General features: G+C 46.3%; 1 protein-coding gene across 3 annotated transcripts in view; it reads right to left on the reverse strand.

The window, feature by feature from the left end:
* ITGA9 (integrin subunit alpha 9) overlaps positions 1–23,843 on the reverse strand; it is a 406,938-nt gene that overhangs the window by 262,603 nt on the left and 120,492 nt on the right. For all 3 annotated transcript variants that reach the window (XM_072598903.1, XM_072598905.1, XM_072598902.1), the window contains 5 exons: positions 22,783–22,888; positions 20,348–20,442; positions 8,564–8,654; positions 5,878–5,923; positions 870–1,024 (listed from right to left, as the gene is read on the reverse strand). In XM_072598903.1, the coding sequence (XP_072455004.1) occupies positions 870–1,024; positions 5,878–5,923; positions 8,564–8,654; positions 20,348–20,442; positions 22,783–22,888 (493 nt within the window). The remainder of the gene's footprint in view (positions 1–869; positions 1,025–5,877; positions 5,924–8,563; positions 8,655–20,347; positions 20,443–22,782; positions 22,889–23,843) is intronic.

Consider the following 23,843-nt stretch of genomic DNA (forward strand, 5'->3'; position numbering starts at 1 on the left):
CACCTAAAGTGGTTCCATTGCACTCTGGGACAACTCTGACTTCCAGGAAGTTTTTCTTTTCCTGACTCCAATCCTAAATTGGAGGCCATTATTCCTAGTTCTATCTTAGGGGGCCAACCTGAAGAAGAAGATTACAATCTCTTTTCCATGTGATAAGCCTTCGAGAAGATAGCTCTCATGTCCTCTTGACTTGGCTCTTCAGTAGACTAAAAATCTCTACTTCCTTCCACGTAAACTAAACTAAGAATATATGAGAGAAAAAGGAGGAGAAAACAGCTCATGATTTCACACACACACAAAAAAAAGGTTTATCTGTTGGATCTACTAACTGCAAAAATTCCTACAGGCAACAAAGACAAATGCATCTCGGATAGTTCTGGACTTGAGAGTTAGGAAGACCTGGATCCCAATCCCACCTCCAACAGTGACTAGGCACATGACCTTCCTCCAGTCACTCAGTCTCTCTATGCCTCAGTTTCCTCATCTATAAAACAGAGAGAAATCGCACCTTTAGGATAGAGTTCTCAGACTTCTGACAAGGCTCAAATGAGACAAACATACCTAAAACATTTGTCCAACTTTAATGTGTTCTCTAAATGTTAGTGATTCTTATGATCCTTTATAGTTTGGTACAATTTTTGCAAACCACTTACAGTCCTGGACCCCATGGACCCACCATGCTGAAATGCAATGTTTGAGCGAAGGCGCTAAGCGAAATTTTCACCAGGAGAAGGTAGGCAACTTAAGGGCAGGGATTGTGTCAGAGTTGTCTCTGTAGCCTCACACCTCACTCTACCCTGGCATGTAAGACACACGCAGTCAATGCTGCTCATCTGAACGGACTTCCCAGGATGGAACAAGTCCCTTACCGATTTCTCCTGGTACGTGCTTGCCTCTGAAGCGGAAGCAGGCAGTGACGTTGAGGCAGTTCACCAACTGCTGGCCATCGTAGCACTGGGGCGCTGTGATGTTGATGGAGGCTGGGAGGAAGATGGAAACATCCACTGTGATGACTGGTCTGGCCCTGTGGGGCAACAAGAAAGGGTCAGGCTGTGCCAAATGAGCCATCCTTAAAGGAACAGGGTCAACTCAGGCTAAACATAGGAAGAGGAGAGGCGGTCTCTAAATACTCTCCTCTGTGATTTGGAAAGGTCTGTTCTTAATAATTTAATGATTAACTTCACAATGAGAGGGACAGACTGATGTGCTAATGAGACACATATGGCCAGAGTCATAAATGAGCCACCAGATGTTGTGGGATCATTTAAGATTTCACCAATTAAGTTCCTGGTCCCATTTTATTGGGTCTAACTATATATACCGAAGGGGGAATTCCTGCAAGAATGCCCTGACTAGAGCCACGGATCCTGTCTCCACGGCTCCCAGAAGTTTTTGCTTCCATTACCAGAATAACTTGAAATGTTCCAGCTGCACTCACAGGACTCCGCAAACCCCTTCTATATCTCCTCCCCCACAGTGGAATCACTGAATAACACATCAACTTGAATATCTTTGAGGAAGGATGTGTAACTTCCCAGTCAAGAAATCCAAAGGAAGTTTAACAGAGCTATAACTAGGGCTGGGCAAAGGGGGTTTTTCCCAGGCCACCAAAAGTGAATGGTCCTTACCACACTTCTACTCCTTTCAGAAGCAGAGAGAGAATTCCTGGTGAGCAGGAATAATTCAAGCAGGAAGTGACCAGGTGGGAGCTTTCACTCACAAGGTGAGTTCCTTCCTTCCCACCCTCAGAGAAGTCTCTCTGTGTTCTGGGGTCTTGGCTCATAGGGTGCAGGTCTCTTATCATTACAGGATCAGAGACTTTTAAGTTGAAAAGGGTTTTTTAAGCCAAAGAATCCATCCCCCAGGCCATGATTTAAGCAGTAGTTCTCAAAATTCAGTTCTTTGGGTTCTACAAGGTCAAAACTACTTTCAGAATAACACTGAGATGTTTTCATTTGCAACATGGTAGATGTCAAGAGATAATCCACATAGACAAAGACTCTTTTTGGGGTCTTCAATAATTTATAAGCATGTAAACTAGACCTGAGACTAAAAAGTTTGAGAACTGCGAGGGAGGTAAAGGAAATCAAGCTCTAAGCCTAAAGAAAACCATTGACAGAAGATGGGGAAGGGACCAGAAAGAAACTTAACATGGAAAGAGCACTTGCACACCCTCTCCACTTCTCTTTGTTGTTTGGTTGTTTTCAATTGAGTCCAACTCGCTGGGGTTTTCTTGGCAAGGACACTAGAGTGGTTTGCTATTTCCTTCTCCACCTCATTTTACAGATGAAGAAACTGAGGCAAACACGGTTAAGTGACTTACCCAGGGTCACACAACTAATAAGTGTCTGAGGTTGGACTTGAACTAAGGTCTTCTTGACCCCAGGACGAGCATTCTATTCACTGCACCACCTAGCTCACCCTGGTTTCTCTTAGCTTAGTCCTAACCAAAAATCATGCATTTATCAAGCACCTACTATGTCCCAGAGGAAGGACCAGCAGTCACCCTGGCTCTCGACCTTAGTGTCACCATTGAATCGTCATTCACACTCACACGTCCCCAAGTGTGAGTCCTGTCCCCAAGTCTTGTCTCTACTTTCCCAATACCTTTCCTGTACATCCCCTGATCTCCATTCATACAGTCAGAACCTTGGGCCAAGCGCTTATTGTCTCCAGCCTCCTAACTGGCCTCCCTGCCTCCAGCCTCGCTCCAAGCCAACCCTCTACCAAACAACCACCTGAGTGATTTTCCTAAAGAACAGACTTGGCCTCACTGTCCCCTCTCCTTCTACAAACTGCAATGGCTCCCTATTGCTTCTCCAATGAACACTAACCTCTTTGTCTGGCATTCAAAGGCCCTCACAACCCAGCCCCTTCCTTCTGTTCCTTTCTCCTTCCACACTGTCCCCCTCCTCAGCCATAGCAGCCTGCCGACCACTCCTTACACACAACATTCCCATCTCTGAGAGTTCCACTCACACTGCATGGATCCTGTATGGATCTTCACATATATGCATATATTTGTCTCCTCAAAAGTAAGCTTTTTGAGGGCTTTGTCTCTGCCTCCCCCGTGCTTGGCCACAGGAAGGGCTTAATAAACACTTGCTGGATGATTGATCATTCTACCAGCCACAACTTCTCCCCGACAATTGAGTCATCTCTGAAGGAGACTGAGGACAACACAATGACTGAGGGTCACGGCTGTCAAGGCTGGAGAGCTGCAGACCAAGGAGGCTGTACAGAAGCCATCAGACCTGGGCCTAGGCAAAGTCAGTGCTCTCCTCTGGTCTGATGGAGAGAAACGACATCCCCCACTCCAATGGGGGGATTTGGATGTCACCAGCATAACCAGCATTATCTAAGCCAAGGTGGGGATCCATCAACAGCTTCTTTCTCATTTTGATTACTGTGTTTTGACATGATTGGCTTCCTTTGCAATCCTAAGGATTGCATTTAAAAACATTATTCTGAGAAGAAGCTCATCCATGGGCTTTACCAGACTGTCAGTCCAAGGGGACCAGGATACCTGGAAGGTTAAGGATCCCCAATGTCCAGCCAGTCTGTTCCATATACAATAAATACCTTTCTAATTAAAAACAAAACCAAAAGATGGACTGACCATGTGGAAAGATTGAGGAATAACTATATTCCATTTTCTGTACACAATATAAAGAGAAAGAGAGAAGGCTCCCTGAGCACACTGGGGAGGCAGGGGAGCATCATCAGAGTCATGTGAGGTCATGAAGAAGACCCTCCCAGGATGGGCTACAATCTGCACTGGTAGAGAGAACCTCCACAGCAAGAAAATCTCGGGCCCACCAGCATTCTGGCTTATTCTGCTTTAACTCTGAGCACCAATCTTGTAGAAACTGGTGCTGTTCCTGGCATTCCTAAAACCAGTCTTCAGCCTTTAGCACTTAAAGCCTCACAAAACCTCCAAGACCTTTTCAGTGGTGGTGTGGCTCAAGGTCCAGCTCTGGGTGAGGCCCTCTCACCTACACTGGCCATGTGGCCCCAGGCTGGTCACTGAACCTCTCAAGTGTCCCAAGACTCTCAGTGCAGACTAAGTCACATGAATTGGTTTCCTGCCTGTGCACTCCCTACCCATTGAAATCAGTCATCTGGCCAAAACCAAAAACTTCCCTGAGATAAATGGTGAATATGTTGGGATTCCCATTTTACAGAAGAGAAAACTGAGGATCTGAGATGTTTCAAGTTCACACAGCTAATAACTGCGGCAACTGCAGTTCAGACCCAGGGCTTCCTGGCTCCAAGTTCATGCTTCACCTGTGTCAAGGGCTGGAAAAGAACAGAGCTAGCAGACTGCCACTTGGGGCTTCTCTGAGAAGGCAGCTACCCTCTGGCCCAACTTCTCCCAGAACTGCTTCAATCCTCAGACCCTAGCACTCAGAATTGGGAGGGGCTCTGGGCACTGCCAAAGCCAAGTCCTCCTGAAATCCCTGACAAACATTCTCATAGCTCTGTTTGAATACCTCCAGAAGGGAAGACTCACTGCCTCTCAAAACAAACCCTTCATGCCCCAGCCAAAGGGCAGCCCTAACTCAGTCTCTGACCCATCCCACTAGGCTGGGTACAATGATGAAGAGAAACATGGTTGAGCTCATCTCAGTCCACATCACCATCTGGGAAGCAGCTTGGTACAGTAGAAAAAGCCTTAGCTGTAGGGTCAGAAAACCTGAGTTCAGTCTCACCTCTGATAGAGTCTATATAATCCTGAGCAAATCACTTACCATCTTTGAACCTCAGTCTCCTCGTCTGTAAAATGAGAGAGCTGGACAAGATGGCCTCTTAAGGTCTTCCAACTCAAGGGACCCTAACATCCGTGAGGCATGTGGCTGGATCTCTATGCTTTAGAAGACGCTTTGGTCTGAGCAGGGAAGAGGAGGCCAGTGAGGGGAGTGATGCAGATTAAGTTTATTAAAGGGTCATTAAACTGTAATCTACTGAGTAACACACAGATGGCTTGTCTCCATCAGATATGGCTGGGCAGCCACAGCTCCCCCACAGCCCTGGCTAGCCACTGACCAGCCTGGCGGTTGTTTTTGGACCACGAATCCTTCACGAGTGTCTGTTTCCCTTGCTCCTCATCCAGATAGTGAGGACAACACACTGGTCATCTGGCAGCTGACCTGACAGTCCCTCCAACACTAATCTAAAAGAAAAAACCTGCCCCAGTCTAGCACTGGGATACAGGCTCAGCCCCAGCAGCAAAGCATCTGGGGCTTCTTATGGCCAACAGAGAGATCCCAGTGGCAGAGGAAAGTGCCTGAGTCAGAGTGAGGAGGGAAAGCAAGGGATTGAAGTCTGACGATGGAGGCTATTTCAGTCTTTTACAAGTGGAGTTTTTGCCTCCAGGATAAGACCATATATGACAGTGTCCAAAAGTACTGTTGCTATCCATGGAAACCTGAAATGTCTGGAAAGTTTGGTGTGAGGAAGGCAGGGGCCTAGTCCCCCTGCCCCCAAAAGACAGGTTGGCAGAGCCAGAGGCAGCGATAGAGAGAGATGCAGGCACAGAGACAGTGAGAGATAGAGCTCCTTCCCTATGGAACTTCTAGTCTAGGAGAATTTAACACACATAGAGGTGTTAGTCACACACATTCCACAACAGGAATCTTCTAAACACTAGATGGTGTAGCAGCTTATTTGGGCTTGGCAGCTAGGAAGCAAGTGGATAGAGCACTAAGCCTGGAGTCAGGAAGACCAGAGTTCAAATTCAGACATTCACTAGCTATATGGCTCTCACACAGGGATACAAATGTGAAAACAGCCCCATTCCCCTCCCCCCAACACAAGCAGGGATGAGCTGAGAGGATGAACATGCACCAGCTGTGGTTAGTAAGAACACATGCTCACCTCAGCAACACCACATGGTCTGACATGAAGGCCCCAATGGTGACATCTGAAAAAGAGAATTTCATAACATTTAAATTTTAGCTGTGGAGGCTGATAGGGTAGCAAGAGCCAACAGGATGTCTCTCCCTGTGCCCCAGGACCCCATGACTGCCACACCAAGCTGGGGTGTGTTTCACTGAAATGGTGCCCTCACAAGATGGAGGGCCTCTCCACTGTCAGGCAGCTAACTCCATCTGGATCCTCTGGTGACTCGATTTCCTCCTCTGCAAAAGCAGGGACTGGACCAAATGACCTCGTAGGTCCTTGTCAGCTCTAAATCTATGAGCCTCTCAACTTTTAATCTTCAAAATTGAGCTACACAATGCCACTGGCATGAGTGAGAATGAAGATGAAACATTCTAGGCATCTGAAAGTACCTTAAGTCCCCAAAACACAGGCCCCACAGCAGTGCTTTCAGGTTTTATATCCTTAGGATTAATTCTACTGTTGCTATTAACACTGAGTGGTAGAAGGGCTAAATAAAAATTCATATTAAACTCAAATACAGTCAGTCAGACAGTGGAGATTAGCTTGGTGCTAAAATTACTCAGGAAAACCAGAGCTGGAATCCTGTCTCAGACTCCTGCTAGCTGTTGGGACCCTGGACAAATCCCTGAACCTGGGTTTTGGTTTACTCCTCTGTAAAATGGGGATCATTGGAGTCTCCATACTACTGGGTTAAAGAGAGGATCCTAGGAGATAATGTTTGTAAAGCTCTTCACAAACCTTAAGAACACTGTAAATGGGAGCTACTTCTTTTAGCCGTTACTTTACAAGCGTTTACATTTAAATGATCTCAGCACCTAAAATATCACACTAACTCTTCAGTAATTTGCTCGTTTTTATTTCCTGTTGTACATGTGGCACAAAGGATTTATCTAACCTCAGCTCTTCTACTAACCAGCTGTGTGATGAATACCCAATGACTCCATTTTACAGATAAGTAAACTGAGGCTCAGAAAGGTCAAGTGTCTCTCCCAGGATCATGCAGTTGATAAGTGTCTGAGTGGGGATTAGACTGAGATCTTCCCGACTCCAAGTGCCAGTGCGTCATCCACAGTGCCCCTCGATCAGGGCTCTGCTTCCTGGAAGAACTGGTCAGAGATAGAGGACTGGGTCTCATCAATGTCCAAAACCTCCATGGAAGATACTTTCCATGGAAAGAAGTGTTTACAGATGGGGAAACTGAGCCACGGCACTATAGAGGGAATCTTCCTCAAGAGCAAGTGACAAGTCAGGGGCAAACAAGGAGGGGAAAGACATCTCTCAAATCCCAGTTGGCTCCTCTTCCTCAGAAGGGCATCCACATATTCTATGGCCCTCTCAGGATCATCTGAAGCACCTGATACTAAGTCCCATCAGTTAGTTTATCATTCAATTAACCAACAAATACAGAGTTTCAACCACCACCACACAGAACTGAAGAACATGAAAGACAGAAATCAGTCAACCAACTGGGTTGATCTGAATGGGGACCATGGACAACTTAAAGCAGAGATCCTTCCACTCAGGAAACAGTTATTAAGCACCCACTACACTAGACACATCAGATGTAGTATCAAAGTGGGAAAATAATCCCTGCCCTCAGTAAGCTTATATTCTACTTTATCTTTCTGAGGGGGCAATAAGATGGATTTTCTTGGCATTCCTTTCGTAGTTTTTTTTTTTTCTCATTGCTAAGATCTTTTTTGAAAGGCAGTGCAATTTAGTGGGAAGAGCTTGGAGTCAAGAGACCTGGCCTTGTATCACTCCATGTTATAAGTAAGGCTCAAACAAGACACCATCTGCTGGGGTCTTCCCTCCTTCAGCTCATTTATGGAGAGCTCTCTGTATGTCATCTCCTCAATTAGAGCAGGAACATCTCTCACCTATCTTTGTGGCCTCGGTGCTTAGCAGTATCTCCCACATAGTAGATGATTAATGAATGCTTATTGACAGATGTGTGCTTTGCAAGCCTCAAGAATTATATAAAAGTCAGTCATTATTATTTTTATTTTGGACGAGTTGTACATGGGATATTGTTAGTAAAGTCCTTTACCAACTTGGAAGCATTACGGACATGCCAGCTATTATCATCCTGGGTGAGGCTGGGTTGTTATGTGGATTTGCTGGGGTTCGGTTTTCCCTCTGTCAGCTATACAAAAGACCTCTCCTTTCCTAATGCCGAGAAAGTCTCTGGACACCCATCATTCTCATTCCATGTCGTTTTCAAGGTGAGGAAGGGCAAGTCCATCAAGTATTTATTATTTATAACTGTCACTGGGGCATTTTTCTTTATTGGAAAAAAGAAGAGGGGGATTTGTCAGTGAAAGCTGCTACCCCTGATCCTCTATATCCCTCTAAAATATGGGAGGCAATGTGATCTAGAACCAGCAGAAGACCCAGAAGGTCTGAGAAATGGGGAGAATTATGGGACATGATGCAGAGTGAAGAGCGGAATCCCAGGGGAACCCTACAAATCTCCTGCCAACTTACACGACTCCTTGGGCAAAAGCCAAAGCCTCCACCTTCACCGCTGGGCTTTTTCATAGCTCTAAGTTGATGGAAATTATTGATGAAGAGCCTGGAAACAATTCACCTGCATCCTGTGCTTAGGTTAGCTCATCTTCCTCCCAAAAACAATCCCAGGAAGACAGGCAGCCCTTACCTGGATAACCATTTCCATCCATATCGACGCCTCCAGAGATGGACTGCCCAAACATTCGCAGCATTGGGTTTATCTGCTGTCCAGACAGTTTCTGGAAGAGATGAGCAAGAGGTGACCTCATAGAAGCTGTGCTCACCAGTAAGAGCCCAGGAGTATTCTGTCCCTTCCAGTCCTGGGGCCTTGCTCTGGACAAAACTAGCCAAGGTGGAGGCTAGCTTGTGAAAGGAGCAAATTAGAAGAAAAATGGCCCAGTAACTTCTCACAGGATGGGCAGTAGTAGGTAAGATGAGGCTACTTTTGTGACTTGCCTTGACCACCAAATGTCAGCATTTAATGCAAATACAGGAGGCAATGTGGTTTAGGGGGAAAAGCTGATCTGGAACCAGCAGAAGTCCCAGATTCAAATCCCACTTGGGTTCCTTCCTACGGTGTGACCCCTGCTTTTCCACTCTGGCCTCAGTTTCTTCCTCTGTAAAATGTGATGGTTAGACTAAATGGCCTAGGAGTTCCTTACAACTAGTTTTAAAGTTTAATGAATGAGGGTAAAAACCTCCATAGATACAATTATAATGTCTGAAATCTCCAAAGAAGCAAAAATCATCCAGCATATTGGAACACCATTCTCTTTTTCCACTTAACAAACAATAAATCAACATGTATTAAGTGCTTACTATGTGCCAAGCACTTCATTAAGCCCTAGACTTACTAGAATACACTTTTCAGGGACAACCTGACATGGTGGAGAGGGAGCTAAGCTTTGAGTCAGGAAGGCTTGAGTTCGAATCTTGCCTTTGATATGTATTACTTGGGTCCCTTTGTGAAAATCTTTTCATTTCTGTGTACATCAAGCAACTTAACACTTGTCTACTTCACACACAGTTTGTAGTCTCTGATCCAGAGCACTCCCTCACAAGGCATTCCCCAAGCCCACACACAAATGGATCATGAATGAAATGCTAAGGCAATGGGCAGTTCCTGTCTCTCTGCTAAACTGAAATGCCTCCATAACATGTTGCCCAAGAGACGTTCATAGAAAAGGACAGCCTTCCAGTAAGATAAAGGACCTCTCACTGGAGGGGATGAAGACAATGAAATTGCCACTCAGCTGAGGAACCAAGAAGCCCATGGGCCACTCTCCTTACTCATGATCCACAAGGACCAGAGGGCTTCCCTCTATGAAGAATCCACCACCAGGTCCTCATTCATCCTGCTCTGCTCATTTTTGAGACGATAAATGGACTGCCGTGCAAACACCACACAGCAAATCCGTGGGAGAATCTGAGAAATGGTCGTTTTACATTACTCAGCAATGTCTTAGTTTTCACTGACAAGGATAAGCATTCAAATACAGGAAGAGGAAGACAAGACATTTTTAAAATGCATGTTTGCTTCACTTGTCATTCATCTGTGACACCCATCCTCAAAGCATCCCTCCCCCTCTGCTGGGCTCTTGCTATTTCACACTTATGGGAATCGGTGGTGCTCACTAGTCACATTTCAAGTGGGGCCTTGACTTCCTTCTAACATAATGGGACCTCAAAGAAGAAACAATATCCCTTCAGCTCATGATGAATTAGACTTTAATGAACACATTCATTCGATATTTTGAAGGTTCAGAACACAGTCTGAGGTCTTGCTTTGATTGAGTTACATGTCAGAGGCTTGCATTTCTTTTGTCAGAATGCCTAGAATTGGAAGATGGGGTCTGTTTCACTTCATTCCTCATATACCCCATTCCAGACATTTCTGGAATCTCATTTCTCAACTTGTATGAAAAATCTGACACAACTCATGTTGGTAATTTTTGATGGGTAAGAGAATTTTTGTTATTTGCTTTCTTTTTTTTTCCCTAGCTGCTTACAAAATTCAATTTCTGCTGGTAAGAGTTTGGAGTTTGACATTTCTATGTGAATTGAACCTGGAATAAATCTCCATCAGTACCTTGTGCAGTAGAATATCTTTAAATAATAAATGTTTTGATGATACTTTTTTTGAAAAAAAAAAATACATTGTCACTTTCTACTGATGCCTCCTATCCTCCTTCCCAAAAGAATCTTCCTGTTCACATAAAAATTAAATTAACCAAACCCTTGCATTGGCCATATCTGCCAATATGTACCTCTGAGTCTATCGGAGGTACCGAGAGTCTATCACCTGCTGCCAAGATGTAGGGCATGTTTCAGAGAGAAGACTGGTCAGCGTTCTCAGGGCTTTCAATAGGGTTCCCTTTATGCAGCCCATCATATACATTTCTCTTGGTTCTTCTTATGACCTTCCTCCACCATTTTCTTAAAATTGTTGTTTGCAGTATCCCTTTACGTTCCCCCATTCTCCAGAAGATGGGCACACACCTTGGTGCCACTGGTTTTACTACCATGCCAATGTGTGCTTTGTCCTTTGTGATGTTCTCAGACAAGTGTCTGAAATTTAACTTTCAGGCTCTTGCCATCTTCCCATTGCCCTGGAAGCCCTTTCTTCTCAGTCCACAACTCCAGCCTATTCCTTGAATTTCTAGCGATCCAAAGTCTTCTTCAAGTTGTGCTGATTTCAGATTTGGTTTTACTATTTGCTCTATTATTTTGTCTACTCTGTCCTCTACCCAGCCAATTTTATTCTTCAGTAGACCCAGCATTGTAATAGAATTCTCAGGCTTATAATGCAATTTTCATATTTTATCCCATTTTTTTCCTCATAACAATCCTGGGAAATAAGTGCTATTATTCCCATTTTATAGATTTTTATAGATGAGAAAATTGAGGCGGAGGTTAAGGGGCTTGCCCAGGAGGCTGGATTTGGACACAGGTCTTCTCCACTACAAGTCCAGTTGACATAGTGTGTGTGTAATGCGGGGGCTGCTATTAACATTTCTGAGGCTAGCTGGGGATTTTCCCATCTACCATCCTGCCTAGTCAGATCCCTCTACAAAGAGCAACTTGGGTATGTTAGCAGGACAGGACAAAGAAACCACTATATTACATGGGCGCTGAAGACAGACGAGGCCAGAAGAACCCTCTCAAAGGCAGGCCTGCCCACAGTAGGGCAGCTGAGGGAGTGGGTACCAAACAAATGAGTGGAATTATCAGACACCTAGAGTTGGAAGCCACCCAAAGGAAGTGGTCCACTAGCTATGTATTTTTATTTTACCAATGAGGAAACTGAGGCCCAGGGAGATGAAATAACTTGCCCAAGATCACACAGGTATTAAATGCTCAAAACAGGATCTGAACTCAGATTCTCTGACCCCAAGCCACAGCTCTTTCCACAGTGCCTCAGAGCCTCAAACTTACCTCTGTAGTGAGGAAGAAAGTTTTCTCTAAGACAGGAATTCTTAACCTGGGGTTCACAAACCTTTCTTTTAAATATATTGAAGCCTGTTTGGTTTCCTTCATAGGTTTATATATTTTATCACACGCACTTAAAAATGTGACTGTGAGATGGGGTCTGGGACCTCACAAGACACAGAAGAGCTGAAGATCCCCGGCAGAATGGAGACAGCCCCCCAGACATGACAAAGCCTCCAAAATCCCCCACATTGAAGAGGAATCACTTTGAAACAGACTGACCCAAAGCCTAAATCCTGGAACTGGAAGCACTTGTCTGTCTCTGTCTTTGTGGGATATTCTCTCATGATGCTGATTGTGGGGCAGCTGGGGGGAGGGGTCCGTTCCGGGGTGGCAGTGTAGACTCCAGATATCCCACAGACATCTGCAGCCCATTATGGTATAAAGCCCGAAAGATAAAACTTCTGGGGTCTAACAGAGCTAAATGAAAACAGAAGTATCAAAATGTCATCATTTGGCCCTGACTGGATACTGAGACTATTATGCCATTGGGAGTGGGGGGGGGGGGGGGGCAGTGCATGGGGCCTCCATTGGGTGCCAACGGGGGAGCACAAAGACTTCATCAGGAAAGAGGTGACTGAGGGAGAAGACAAGGCCCATGGCACTGTCTCAGCATCACAGTCACAGAAATACTCCAGATGGGAAGGGGTAGAGCGAGGGGGCCAGGGACAACACTGCCATCCCTATAATTTGTCACCATGACACCACCTCCACTCCCAGTGCCAACCCCTGGGGCTGCCCCTATGAAATGATGAGGAAAACAAGGTCTTGAACTTAGCACAACAGAAATTATCACCTTGGAAAACATCATCGGAAAAACTTTTTAAAACTAAACCACTTTTTTTCTTTGTTCACATGAGCAGCCCAGTCTGCGTGCCAAGCCGAGCGAGGCAGGAAGGCAGCAGCTGCTGTCCAATTCCTCCCCCTTCCTACTTCCTACTAACAGACACTCACTCCACTCTAACCACAAAATGTGTGCTTTCCCTTGTGGGGTGGGGATGGGTGGGGATCCCACCCAGCAACAAAACCAAACATTGGATCCAAGCTGGGGAGGTGGGGTCGGGAATAGCCTCACTTCCACCCAGCCTCACTGGGAAAGAAGCAGAGACGGCCCAGCCACGAGTGTCCAGAAGGAGGGGGATCCCAAATCCACCACTAAATTCCCGAGGAAAAGCCCATGGGCACCTGAGAGCTCCAGGAACCTTGCCTACCCATAGCCCAGGCCACTGTAATGAGGTTAGGACAGGGACCTGCATTTCTACAGCTCAAGGAAGCTGACCAAGGGCTCTTCTTCTAACACCTAAAGAGATGAGTAAGGAATTCCCTCTGCCACACCCTAAGCCCTGGTTCCCCAGGGAGTTTGCTTTCCTAAGGTGACATATCCGGGCTCCTGCACCGCTCCAATTTAAAGGAAAGATTCTATGCTCAGCCAAAACATTCCCTTAAGCATGGCTCATGGGAAAGCAACATGAACTCCTGGAAAAAAGGCATGTGGTGAGAACAGCCTGGGGTCTGGAATCAGCATCCCACCTCTGAGGCTTACAGTCTGTGGGACCCTAGGCAAAGCTGGAATCACAGGTGGCTGGGTGGGCTCAAAGGACAATTTCACCTCCACCTTCAAGCTCCCTGGTTCTGACTCAAGGCAGCCTTTCAGCTTTGTGACCCTGTGGGACCCTGGGCAAGTCATGCGACCTTGGCCTGCCTCAGTTTCCTCATCTGCAAGATGAGGATAATAACAGCACCTCCCTCCCAGGGTTATTGTGAGGATCAAATGAAATGATAATTGCAAAGGATTCAGCACAGTGTGCCCGGCACATAGTAATCACTGTATTGATGATGGCTATTTCCTGCAGCTCATACTCTTGGGCTGCCTCTGGTCACAGCTCGTATGTGTCAGAGGCTGGATTCGAACCCAGTTGCCCCTGGCTTTGAGGCTCTCTGTCCATTATTCTGTCGCACTGTCTCTCAAGTACAAAACATAGAGGGAAAGGAATAAGCGCTTTGCAAAGTTCCAACTTGGTGCCAGCCGCTGTGCTAAGTGCTTTACAAATACGATCTCAATTGAGATGCCAAACAACCCTGTGATGTAAGTGCTATTATGATCCTCTTTATTTTGCGGTTGAGGAAACTGAGACAAATAGCGTGACTTGCCCAGTATCTTGGAGCTCCTGAGCTCTAAGGTCAGATTTGAACTCAGGTCCTCTTGTCTCTGGCCCCATCACTTTATCCACTGCCTTATCAGGAAGTCGTGGGTCACTGGCAATTGCAGGGATCAGAAGAGGGCTTGTGTAGCAGAAGATGGCACCCAGGCTCATCTTTGAAGGGAGTTAGGGATTCTAAAAGCTGGAGTGAGGAGACGAAGCATTACAGGCATGGGAGACAGCGTGGGCAAAGTCACAGAGCTAGCAAACCATAGCCGTCGATGGGGAAGAGTGTGTGGGACAGTCCATCAGCACCTTGGAGTGCTAAAATGGTTAGACCAGGCAGAATTAGTGCAGAAAAGGATACTGGAGTTAGACTAATGAATATTAAATGCCACAGAGGAGAGCTGGCCCTCCAGCCATTGAGATCTCTTGAGCCATGAAGAGATTCACACATTAGGAACATTGGTTTGGAGGCTGTGATGGGGATGAACAGTCTGGGGCCAGCCTGGAGCAGGGGAGACTGCCCCACTGCCATGGGGCCAGCTTCCCCAAGAGACCAGAGACAGCAAGTTTGAAACATACCATCTCCTTTATTCCAGTGGGAAAGTCTGGAGCTCAGGAATCCTTCCCCAAGCCTCCCAGCCGCCATCTCTAAAGCCACTCACTCATCACACCATATGTTTCCTCTCCTATTCAGCATTCACTCCTGTCCCATCCCCTCCCCTTCCCTCCCTCCTTCCTTCTGTGTGGGTCACTCTCTCTCTCCCAGGATCATCCAGTTGAGAATCTGTGGCTCTCATCTAATCACAACATTGAACCTTCATAACCAGCAGCTCCTGAATTAAAACTCTCCATAGATTTAATGCACACTGAGACAGGTCCTGAAGACCTCCTGGCAGCAAAGGAACAAGCAGGAGACCCAGCAAGGCCCCTTCCCCTTGGTCCCCTCCATCCCCACTCCAGTTCTCATAGGGCCCAGTGCCCAGCCTGCCCTATGAGTTCTCTCACAGCGTGACCAGCCCACCTTTCTGCCCAGGGACACCAGCCCTCGGGGCGTACAGGGCTATCCACGTACTTAAACATAAGCAAAGGGAAACAGAGCAGCTAGAGTATCAGCCTCAGAGCCATGAGAGGTTGGGTCCAAGTGCCCTCAACTTGTCCTGGGCTCTGGGCAAGGTTCTAAGGCTAAGAACCAGCCTGCCCTGAACAGGGCTCTCCTCCCTTGGGAGCTCCCTTACACCAGTGAAATCTCAAGGGCAACCCCTCGGCCAGGCCCGGGCCCTCTCCCTGGAGCAGGATGGAACAAGGAATGCAGGATATGTCTCCCCCCTCCCCACTCCGTTGTTTGTTTGTTTTAGGGACCAAAACCCAGGCCACATTATTGTTGGTTTTTACTGATTAGTATTTCCTACTTCCTGAGAGCCAGCCTGGAGCAGTGGATGAAGAGCTGGCTTTAGCCAGTGAGAGAGGAGATCAAGGCCCATCCCTGACATAGACAGGTTAGGGAGGCGGGGGATGAGTAAGATGCGAAGGTGCAGAGAAAATGTTCATCGCACCGGTGGAGGGAGATTCCCCACCCAAGAGGTAGTAGCTGGCAGGCCCAGGGTCAGTCCCCTACTTACATCTCAAATAGACACTTCAAACATATGAAGAGTTAGGCCCAGAATTAACAGAAGAGCAGCTAGGACCCCCCATTTCTCCCTGAAATGAAGAACCACCTTCCTAAAATTAATTTCTAATAACACTACTAATAATAAATACTATTGATAATGACATCAACATGCATGTAAGTCGTAGGGCACGATGACGCAAAAAATTAAAAATGACGATCGTCGATGCATAGATTTCAAACCAGAAAGGACCTTAGAGGAAATTTAGTCCAGTCCTCTCATTTTACAGATGAGGAAACTGAGGCCCAGGAAGTTGAAGTGATGTGGCCATGGTCACAGAGATGGTAAGCATTGGAGGTTAGACCTGAACCCGGGTCTTCCTGACTCCACTGAACCATGCTACCTCACCCAGAGGGCTATGGAGAGGAGCGAGATGGACGTGAGCAGACTGAGACCCATCACAAAGAGAGAACCAGGAAAACAGAACAGAAGCAAGGCAGGCAGCAAGGAAATGCAGGATTGGAAAAGAAAATGGGCTGGTCACACAGAAAGAGGGAAGGAGGGATGCCCAGTGGGCAGCCCCTGGGATGCACTGCTACCTTTGCCATGTCAGGACAAAGTGTGGAAGGCCCCGGTACATAAGAAAGAGCCCCTTTTGCAAAAGTACAGGCAGACTTCCACTTCAGTCCCTTCTTTTTAAGAGATAATAATTGTAAAGTAAAATTGCACAGTGTCTGGCACATAGCAGGTGCTATATTAATGGTAGCTATTCTCTGCAACTCAGTCTTAGAGTTGCCTCAAAGCATGCGAATTCAGTGACTTCCTAAGGTCACATAATTAGTACGTGTAGGAGGCTGGATTTGAAACCAGGTCTTCTTGGCTTTGAGGTCTCTATCCATTATGTTACATTGTCTCTCAAATACAAAATACAGGGAGAAGGAAATACATGTTTTATGTAGTGCCTACTGTGTGCCAGGTTCTATGCTAAGCTTCTCCTCCCAACAATTCTATAAGTACTATTATCATTCACACTTTTCAGTTGAGTAAACCAAGGGTTCAGTTCGTTTCAAATGCTACCTTCTCCATGAAATGTTTTCCAATGTTCCCAGGTGCTAGTGCCTTCCACCAAAATACTCTACATTTATTTAGTATATATCCTGAATATAGCACCTGTTTCAAAAGCTTCTCCTATAGAGGCTATATACCCACCGCTACTATTGCTTTAAGAGACAAATGGAATGTGAGAGATTTGAAAGTTGAAGTTGGCTGGATTGTTTTGAGAAATGGAAGAGAGAATTCATGGAGATGGTTTCAGAAAGACTATAGAGAAGACAGAAAGAATGAGGAAAAAATCTCTTTCTTGGAAGAAGTCAGAAATAACAGTGTCAACTGCTATTGTATGAAAAAAATAGGAAGAATTTTATAGAGGGAAAATGGAGAGAAACCGTTAAGCATTCAGATTTTAGATAAGCCAAAGACACTTTTCTGGTCATGGCAAAAAAAAAAAAAACCTGGAGAAAACAGAGGGGAAAAAAAGATAGATCTTTCCTAATGACACTATTTTAACCTTTCGGAAGAAAATGAAGAGGACTCTAGATGTAAGTTTGAGAGCTAATTGAATCAGTTATTCTACCTCTCTCAAACTAAGCAACAAGATGATCCCTTTATCAGATTTCTGTGGAATCAATCAAAGGCATTAGACAAGGTGCAAAGGACCTGTAATCAGTTTGGAAAAAGTAAAGACCACCGCATGAAATGAAACAGCAGCTACACAGGAAGTGAACTGGGAATGCGGCCTGACCATGTCCTATGGGTCTTTGTATAAAACAGCAAGCCAGTTCAGAACCCAAGCATTCAAGTGCTGGGCTAGCTTAGAGGAGAGAGCAGGCTAGCTGAACCCCTAAGAGGAAATCTTCTGAGAAAAGAGCCTCAATCTCCTTCCTCCTTATTCCCTTGACCGGGACTTGACCCTATAAACTTCAACGGGTAGAAGGACGTGGACTTTTCTTCAGAACGCAATGTTTGGGTGACCCTGGACTGTGCAATGTTCCTACAGAGCAAGTGCTGTCTTCCCAAACCCTGTTATCCTGCTTGTCGTCTCCCCTCTGAGAGTGTAAGCTCCTTGAAAGCAGGAACTATCTCATTTTTTCCTTTGCATTTCCAGGGCCTAACACATGTTGCTGCTCAGGCTTTGTTCTCCAAGACCAATGACACCAATAGCAAGTGAATTGGATTTAAGTGAGGCAGAACTATGAAGTCACCAGCCTCATTGTCTCCTCCAGTCACTGGAATCCAGTGGCAAGACAACTGGCGATGGCCCTTAAATAAAGGTTCACTGAGTAACAGATTAATACATGTCACCCAGGATACAGGCCTGGATGAATAGCGACCTGCAGCACTGGAAGGAACATCCACATTGATGAGGCCATGGATCCAATGAGTATGTGATCTGCACATCTAATGACTGAGAAATGTCTGAATGGGATATCAGCACATTAGAAAACTGGCCTAGAGAAAAGTGGGTGAAATGAAGCATATGAAGAACAGTGGGAAAACCAGTGACGTAAGACAATGCCAGGTGAGAAGAGCCATTCAATCACACGGCCTAGGACCACATCCAAAACCAGGACTAGGTTTGCTAAAAGTGACAAAATATTATAAGCACATTAACGGAAAAGAGAGTAGAAAAGGATGAGAGCAAGGGAACAGCTACTGTGAATATTTTGTTAAAGTTTACATATATACATGCATGTGTACACATGTATAAAGTTTATAAAGTAGATATACATGTGTATACACGTATGCATAAAATGTACAAATATATTTATATGTGTGCATGTATGTAAATAAACAAAACATAGGTTTAAGATATTTAAGCTTAAACTTCTGGGATACTGTGAGTGTATTTACATAGTAAATTGTATATTATACATATATACATATGCATGAATTTAGTCAAATGTTCATAATTTTGATTTGGGATCTTATTCAGGGGAGTATTTCCCTTTGATATTTGTGTATTTGTAAAGGAGATTACCAACTTTATACTAAAAATCATTTTCACCCCAGTCAGGACACATCATTCACTGAAAGCGTATCCATGTTTTATAAATCCTGAGGCACTTCACCAGCCTCTCCTTTTCCAACAGGGCCCAAGGTTCAGTCAACACTTTTGTTTCCTAAAGATGCTAAAACAAAAGGCTCACAATGCACCATCCCTTTTAGAAAGGGGCTGTGAACAGAAGCCTAGCTGTCCATGCCAGATTAGAAACAGTTATCATCCACTCTCCATGCTTAATGGTTCGTGTCATCCAACAGCGGAAGCCCTGGGAGCCTTGTTCCTTGTCTCCACAACTCAAGGACAAGCTCCTCTTGGCCAGGGACCTGATCCTACTTCTTTTCTGAGTCCCAGGGTCTCCAGTGTGGCTCACACGCAGTATTTAGAATGTACTCAACAGACACAAGCTGATTGATAAGTGCTGAGTTTGCTCAGTGTCCATCCCCACCCCCTGCTATAGACACTGCATGTGATTTCTGGAAGTCTCCTGCATTTGGAGAGGGCCAATCCAGGGAGCTTCCTCCCTCTCCAGACCCACCACGCTGCTCTCCAGCCCCCTTCAGATCTGGCCGCCATCTGTGCACCCATCCTCCTTTCCCCCACTTTCCTGCTCCAGCACTGAGAATGGTGATCAAGTCAAAACAGCCTGTCCTAGAAAGGATGAGTTGATGTCCCTGTGATTCCCCTGGCTGGAGCTCCCTTCCCTGGCCACCACTGCATTGTTAGAGTATAAGCCTCTGGAGGGCAGGAACCAAGGTTTTTTGGCATTGATATCTTTGGTGATTCTCACAGTGCCCCGCACACAGTAAGCACTGCATAAATTCTTTTCCATTCATTCATTCATTCCTTCATTCCACAAAGACGTCCAGACCTTCAAAAAGTCCCTCCCAGTGCCAGGAAAAAAGTCTGTCCCAGCTCAAAGGAAGCTGCCCACAAATTGGCATCACCTTCTTTCTGTGCCCCATACCAGAAGAAAGACTGAACTCAAGTTTCCATGGCAGTGCCCATGAGGTGGGAAGCTTTCACACCCTAAATGACCTGGTGGCACCGAGCAAGCCAATCCTCCAAAGTCCACATGAGACAAAGGATGAGATAAAAGCAGCTTCAGGTCCAGCACCCCAAGGAGGCCAGGGCCCTTTCAGAAATATTGGCTTAGCCCAGTTAATGCCTGAAAGCATCTGACCAAACATGGACACAAGGGAAGCTTGCTTTCTACTCAGTCAGCCACTCTGAGAGAAAAATCAAGCCTTGTGAGCCCGACTTCTGCACTGTAGCCCCCAAGTCTGCACAATGAAGAATGGGAGCAGGGCTGGCCTGGACAGTGCCTGGACACTCTGGAGAGTGTGTACCAGGAGGAGTGATTTTATCACTTCCTGAAGATCACGCCCTACTTACAACTTAGGGGATTGGTCCAAGGGAGGTCCTTGAGACCCAGAGATAAGCACCTTGCCCAGGGTAAATATCAGAGGTGGGATTAGAACCCAGGCCTTGCTACCTCCAAGTTCAAAGTTCTAGCCAATATGCCACACCGCCTCTCAACCACTTTGGTACTGTTAAATACAGGGTACCTCAAAAGTCTCAGGGCAGCTTTACCTTTAAAGGGGCACCCCCCAGACCCCACCACAAATTACCATGGAATATTGGGCCACAATCCCATCGGCATCTCCATGGTAGATGTACACAGCTCCCACAAAGTCGTTTTCTTTAGGTGCCCCAATGGCTATATCTGAGGAGAGAAGAAACATTAGGGATGGAAAAGTGAGAATACTCCAAAGGGTGAACACAGCTCTCCCTACCCTTGTTATGACTCAGCCCCCTCTACACCAGAATGACTTGATTCTTGGAAACACAATCAGCCTGCCTGACAAATTAAACATGAGCTTTTTGTAGACATGGAAGAATTTTTGTTGTTGAGTTGCTTCAGTCATGTCCAACTCTTTGTGACCCATTTGAGGTTTTCTTGGCAGAGATACTGGAGTGGTTTGCCATTTCCTTCTCCAGTTTGTTTTACAGATGAGGAAACTGAAGCAAACAGGGTTCAGTGACCTGCCCAGGGTCACACAGCTAGTAAGTGCTTGAGGCCGGATTTGAAAGAATTTTTAATGAGCAAAAGAGAGTCCAACTGAAGCTGGGAAGAGAACAAAGGGACAGGGGTGTTAAAGACCCTCTGCCTTCTACTTCCTCCAAGGCAGGAAAGAGAGCAGTTACTCAACACCTGAAGCATGAATAGAAACCAGAGCCACCAGGACTATAGTACTAACTGGCCAAAGGGGGTGAGAAAAGACATGCAACTCCCCCTGGTGAGCCCCAGAAGCCAGCCACGCATGCCAGCCACATGGGCCAGCCATGCAAGGAGTCATCAACAGGACTTGGTCTTTAAAAAAAAGCTCCTTCCTATTAATTGATGGCTATGGAATTAATCCCTGCTTTATCCCCCTCCTCCCCAAGTTTCTCATATGAAATGTGAATTGGTGATAGATAAAAAAAGAGAGTCTCAAAGACTCAAACAGAGTCTCCAACACCTAAGTCCTCACACTCCAGAACAACTAGTAATCATCACAAGGTAAGGTCACAGCATCACAGAGAAGGAAGGATCCTCACAGGCAAATTACAGATAAGGAGACTGGGGCTGAGAAAAGGAATGTCAGCTATAGAATCAGACGCTAAGAGTGACCTTCCGGGGCGTCACGGGATCAGTGATTCAAAACTAGAAGGAACTGTACAAGCTGACTCATTTTACAGATGAGGAAACTGAGGCTTGGAGATATTTAGATAAATAACAGCACCTCCCAGGGCTGCTGAGAGAACTAAGTGAGATCGCTAGAAAGCACTTGGTACAGTACCTGGAGCATAGCAGGTACTATATAAATGTTAGCTATTATTATTTTTTAAGTGACTTGTTCTAGGTCAAAGACATACTAAGTGGCAGAGACGAGATCTGAACCCACGTCCCCACCTCTGATTCAATAACTTTTCTTCCTCTCAATTCAATAGAAGCTAAAATGCTGCAAATGTGTGAAAGCTGCAGGGGCCAGCAGAGGTGCTGACCTGAGCAAGAATGCCCCGACCTCCAGCCATGTGAGTCACTGGCTACACTCTCTCTTCCTCCAGTTATTGAGCCTTCATACTGAGCTCCGGAGGACAGAGATCAGAGGATGGGAGATGGAGAGAGGGAAGGAACCTGAAAGGTTACTCAGTGAACCCAAGGCCCGTGATTTCCCCATATCCAGTATCCCATGTCTACCCAGTGGATCGTGAGCTGCTGAGAGCAGAGCGTGGCTTCTGTCTCTCTCTATATCCCAGGCGCTTAGCGAGGGTCAGTACATATCACACGCTTGAGAAATGATCACCAACCAACCGTAGTGTTTGTTTGTACAAAGTTGTTCACACATTGTCTCCCCCAAAAGACCATGAACTCCTTGAGAAGAAGAGCTGCCTTCAGCTTTTCTTTATATACTCACTACATAGGACCATGCCTGGCCTAGTTGGTGCTTAATAAATGCTTAGACCATTATCAGGCTTGTTTGGCCACAGTGGTTTGCCTGTTATCTCCCCCAAGAGCACTCAGGGCAGTGCCTGGCACACAGTATGTGCATAAAGCTGACTGAGCAGGTGTATACATGGCGCCAGCTTTTTGAGGGTCTGGCCAACACACTGAAATGCTGAAAGCAGCTCACTGGAACCCCGTGTGGGGATGACACAGGACCAGAGACGTGAAGCCAGGCGTGGAGGATGAGGCATATAAGAAGCAGGGGCCGCCTGGTCAACATTCCCTGGGATAAGAGTCCTGGGCTGGGACAGCCAGATGTCAGTGACTAAGGACAGAGGCAGAAATCACTGATTTCAGGAAGTAAAGATCAGTGCCTTAAAAGGAAAGAAAAAAGCAAATACCAAAACTACGCGTTCTCTACAGGGTCCAGCTGCAGTCTCCAGCCTTTCCTAGGTGGATTCAGACCCTTGTGCCCTGGGGCAGGAGGGCCAACATTCAGATGTCATATCTATTCTAAATAGGAGGTTCTCTCATGAAATACTGGACACTGCTCTTCAAGCGTGTGTCCCCCCTGACCTGGGTACCCGTCGTCATCCATGTCCCCCAGGGCAGCAATGCTCTCCCCAAAGTGGGCATTGTAGACATGGTCACCATCCAGGACCAGCTGCTCTTCCAGGGCCCCCTAGGAAACAGGAAATGGGACAAGCTAAGAAAAACAGAGCCTGGTCAGTTATTCCCCGAGTGCCCTTCCTCAAGTACACCTGCCACAGGAAACACTTGGACAGGACTATGGCAGCTGCCATCTCACCCAGAGGATCTGTTTACCTGTTCTATCTGAGGGGAAAGAAGGCTAGCCACGGGCCCATGGGATAAGACACGGGGGAGCTGGGATTTCATCTGGGTGCAGAGCTCTGGCTTTTGCCATTCCAGGTCCAATGCAGGATAGAACCCACCGATGACTAAGGAGAGAAATCCTAAGGAGTTGCTGGAGGGATTAAATGACCTATCTGGGTAAGTGTAGTGCCTGACACAGAATCAGCACCAGACAGACAGACAGACAGACAGACAGAGAGAGATGTATACAAGAAGGAGAGGAGGGAAAGGGAGGGGAGAGAGGAGGTTTGAAGCATCCTAGGAATGCTAGGAGGTGGGTGCAAGGAGAAATGGCATGCTAGGCAGGGGGGAGCAGCCTATGCAAAGGCCCAGACACAGGAATGGAGGACCACAAAGTGTGGGAAGGGAAGTAAGGCACAACAAGGCTGAAAGGCAGGAGGGCGCCAGGCTGCGAGGGGCTGACGGAGAAGTCTCTACTTGATCCTGAGGACAAAACGAGGCCATGAGAGCTTCCTGATATAAGAGCTGACATCATCAGTCCTGCCCTTTGGGGAAACCACAGCACCGACTGAGCGTCATGACCGTCATACAGCAGGCACCTAATAGATGCTTATAGACTGACCAACGTCATGTCCTAAGAACACAGACCGGTGCCTGGCACAAAACAGGTGCTTAACCAACGCTTACTGAATTGCAGTGGGGGTTCACTGGGAACACACATAAGCAGCGTGGGACGCACACCATACGTGGGTAAGGAGTCAAGCCAGGTGGACATCCACCGACCCACATCCCTATTCCTATGG

Source organism: Notamacropus eugenii, chromosome 3 (assembly GCF_028372415.1).
Source record: "Notamacropus eugenii isolate mMacEug1 chromosome 3, mMacEug1.pri_v2, whole genome shotgun sequence".
NCBI classification, from domain to species: Eukaryota; Metazoa; Chordata; class Mammalia; order Diprotodontia; family Macropodidae; genus Notamacropus; species Notamacropus eugenii.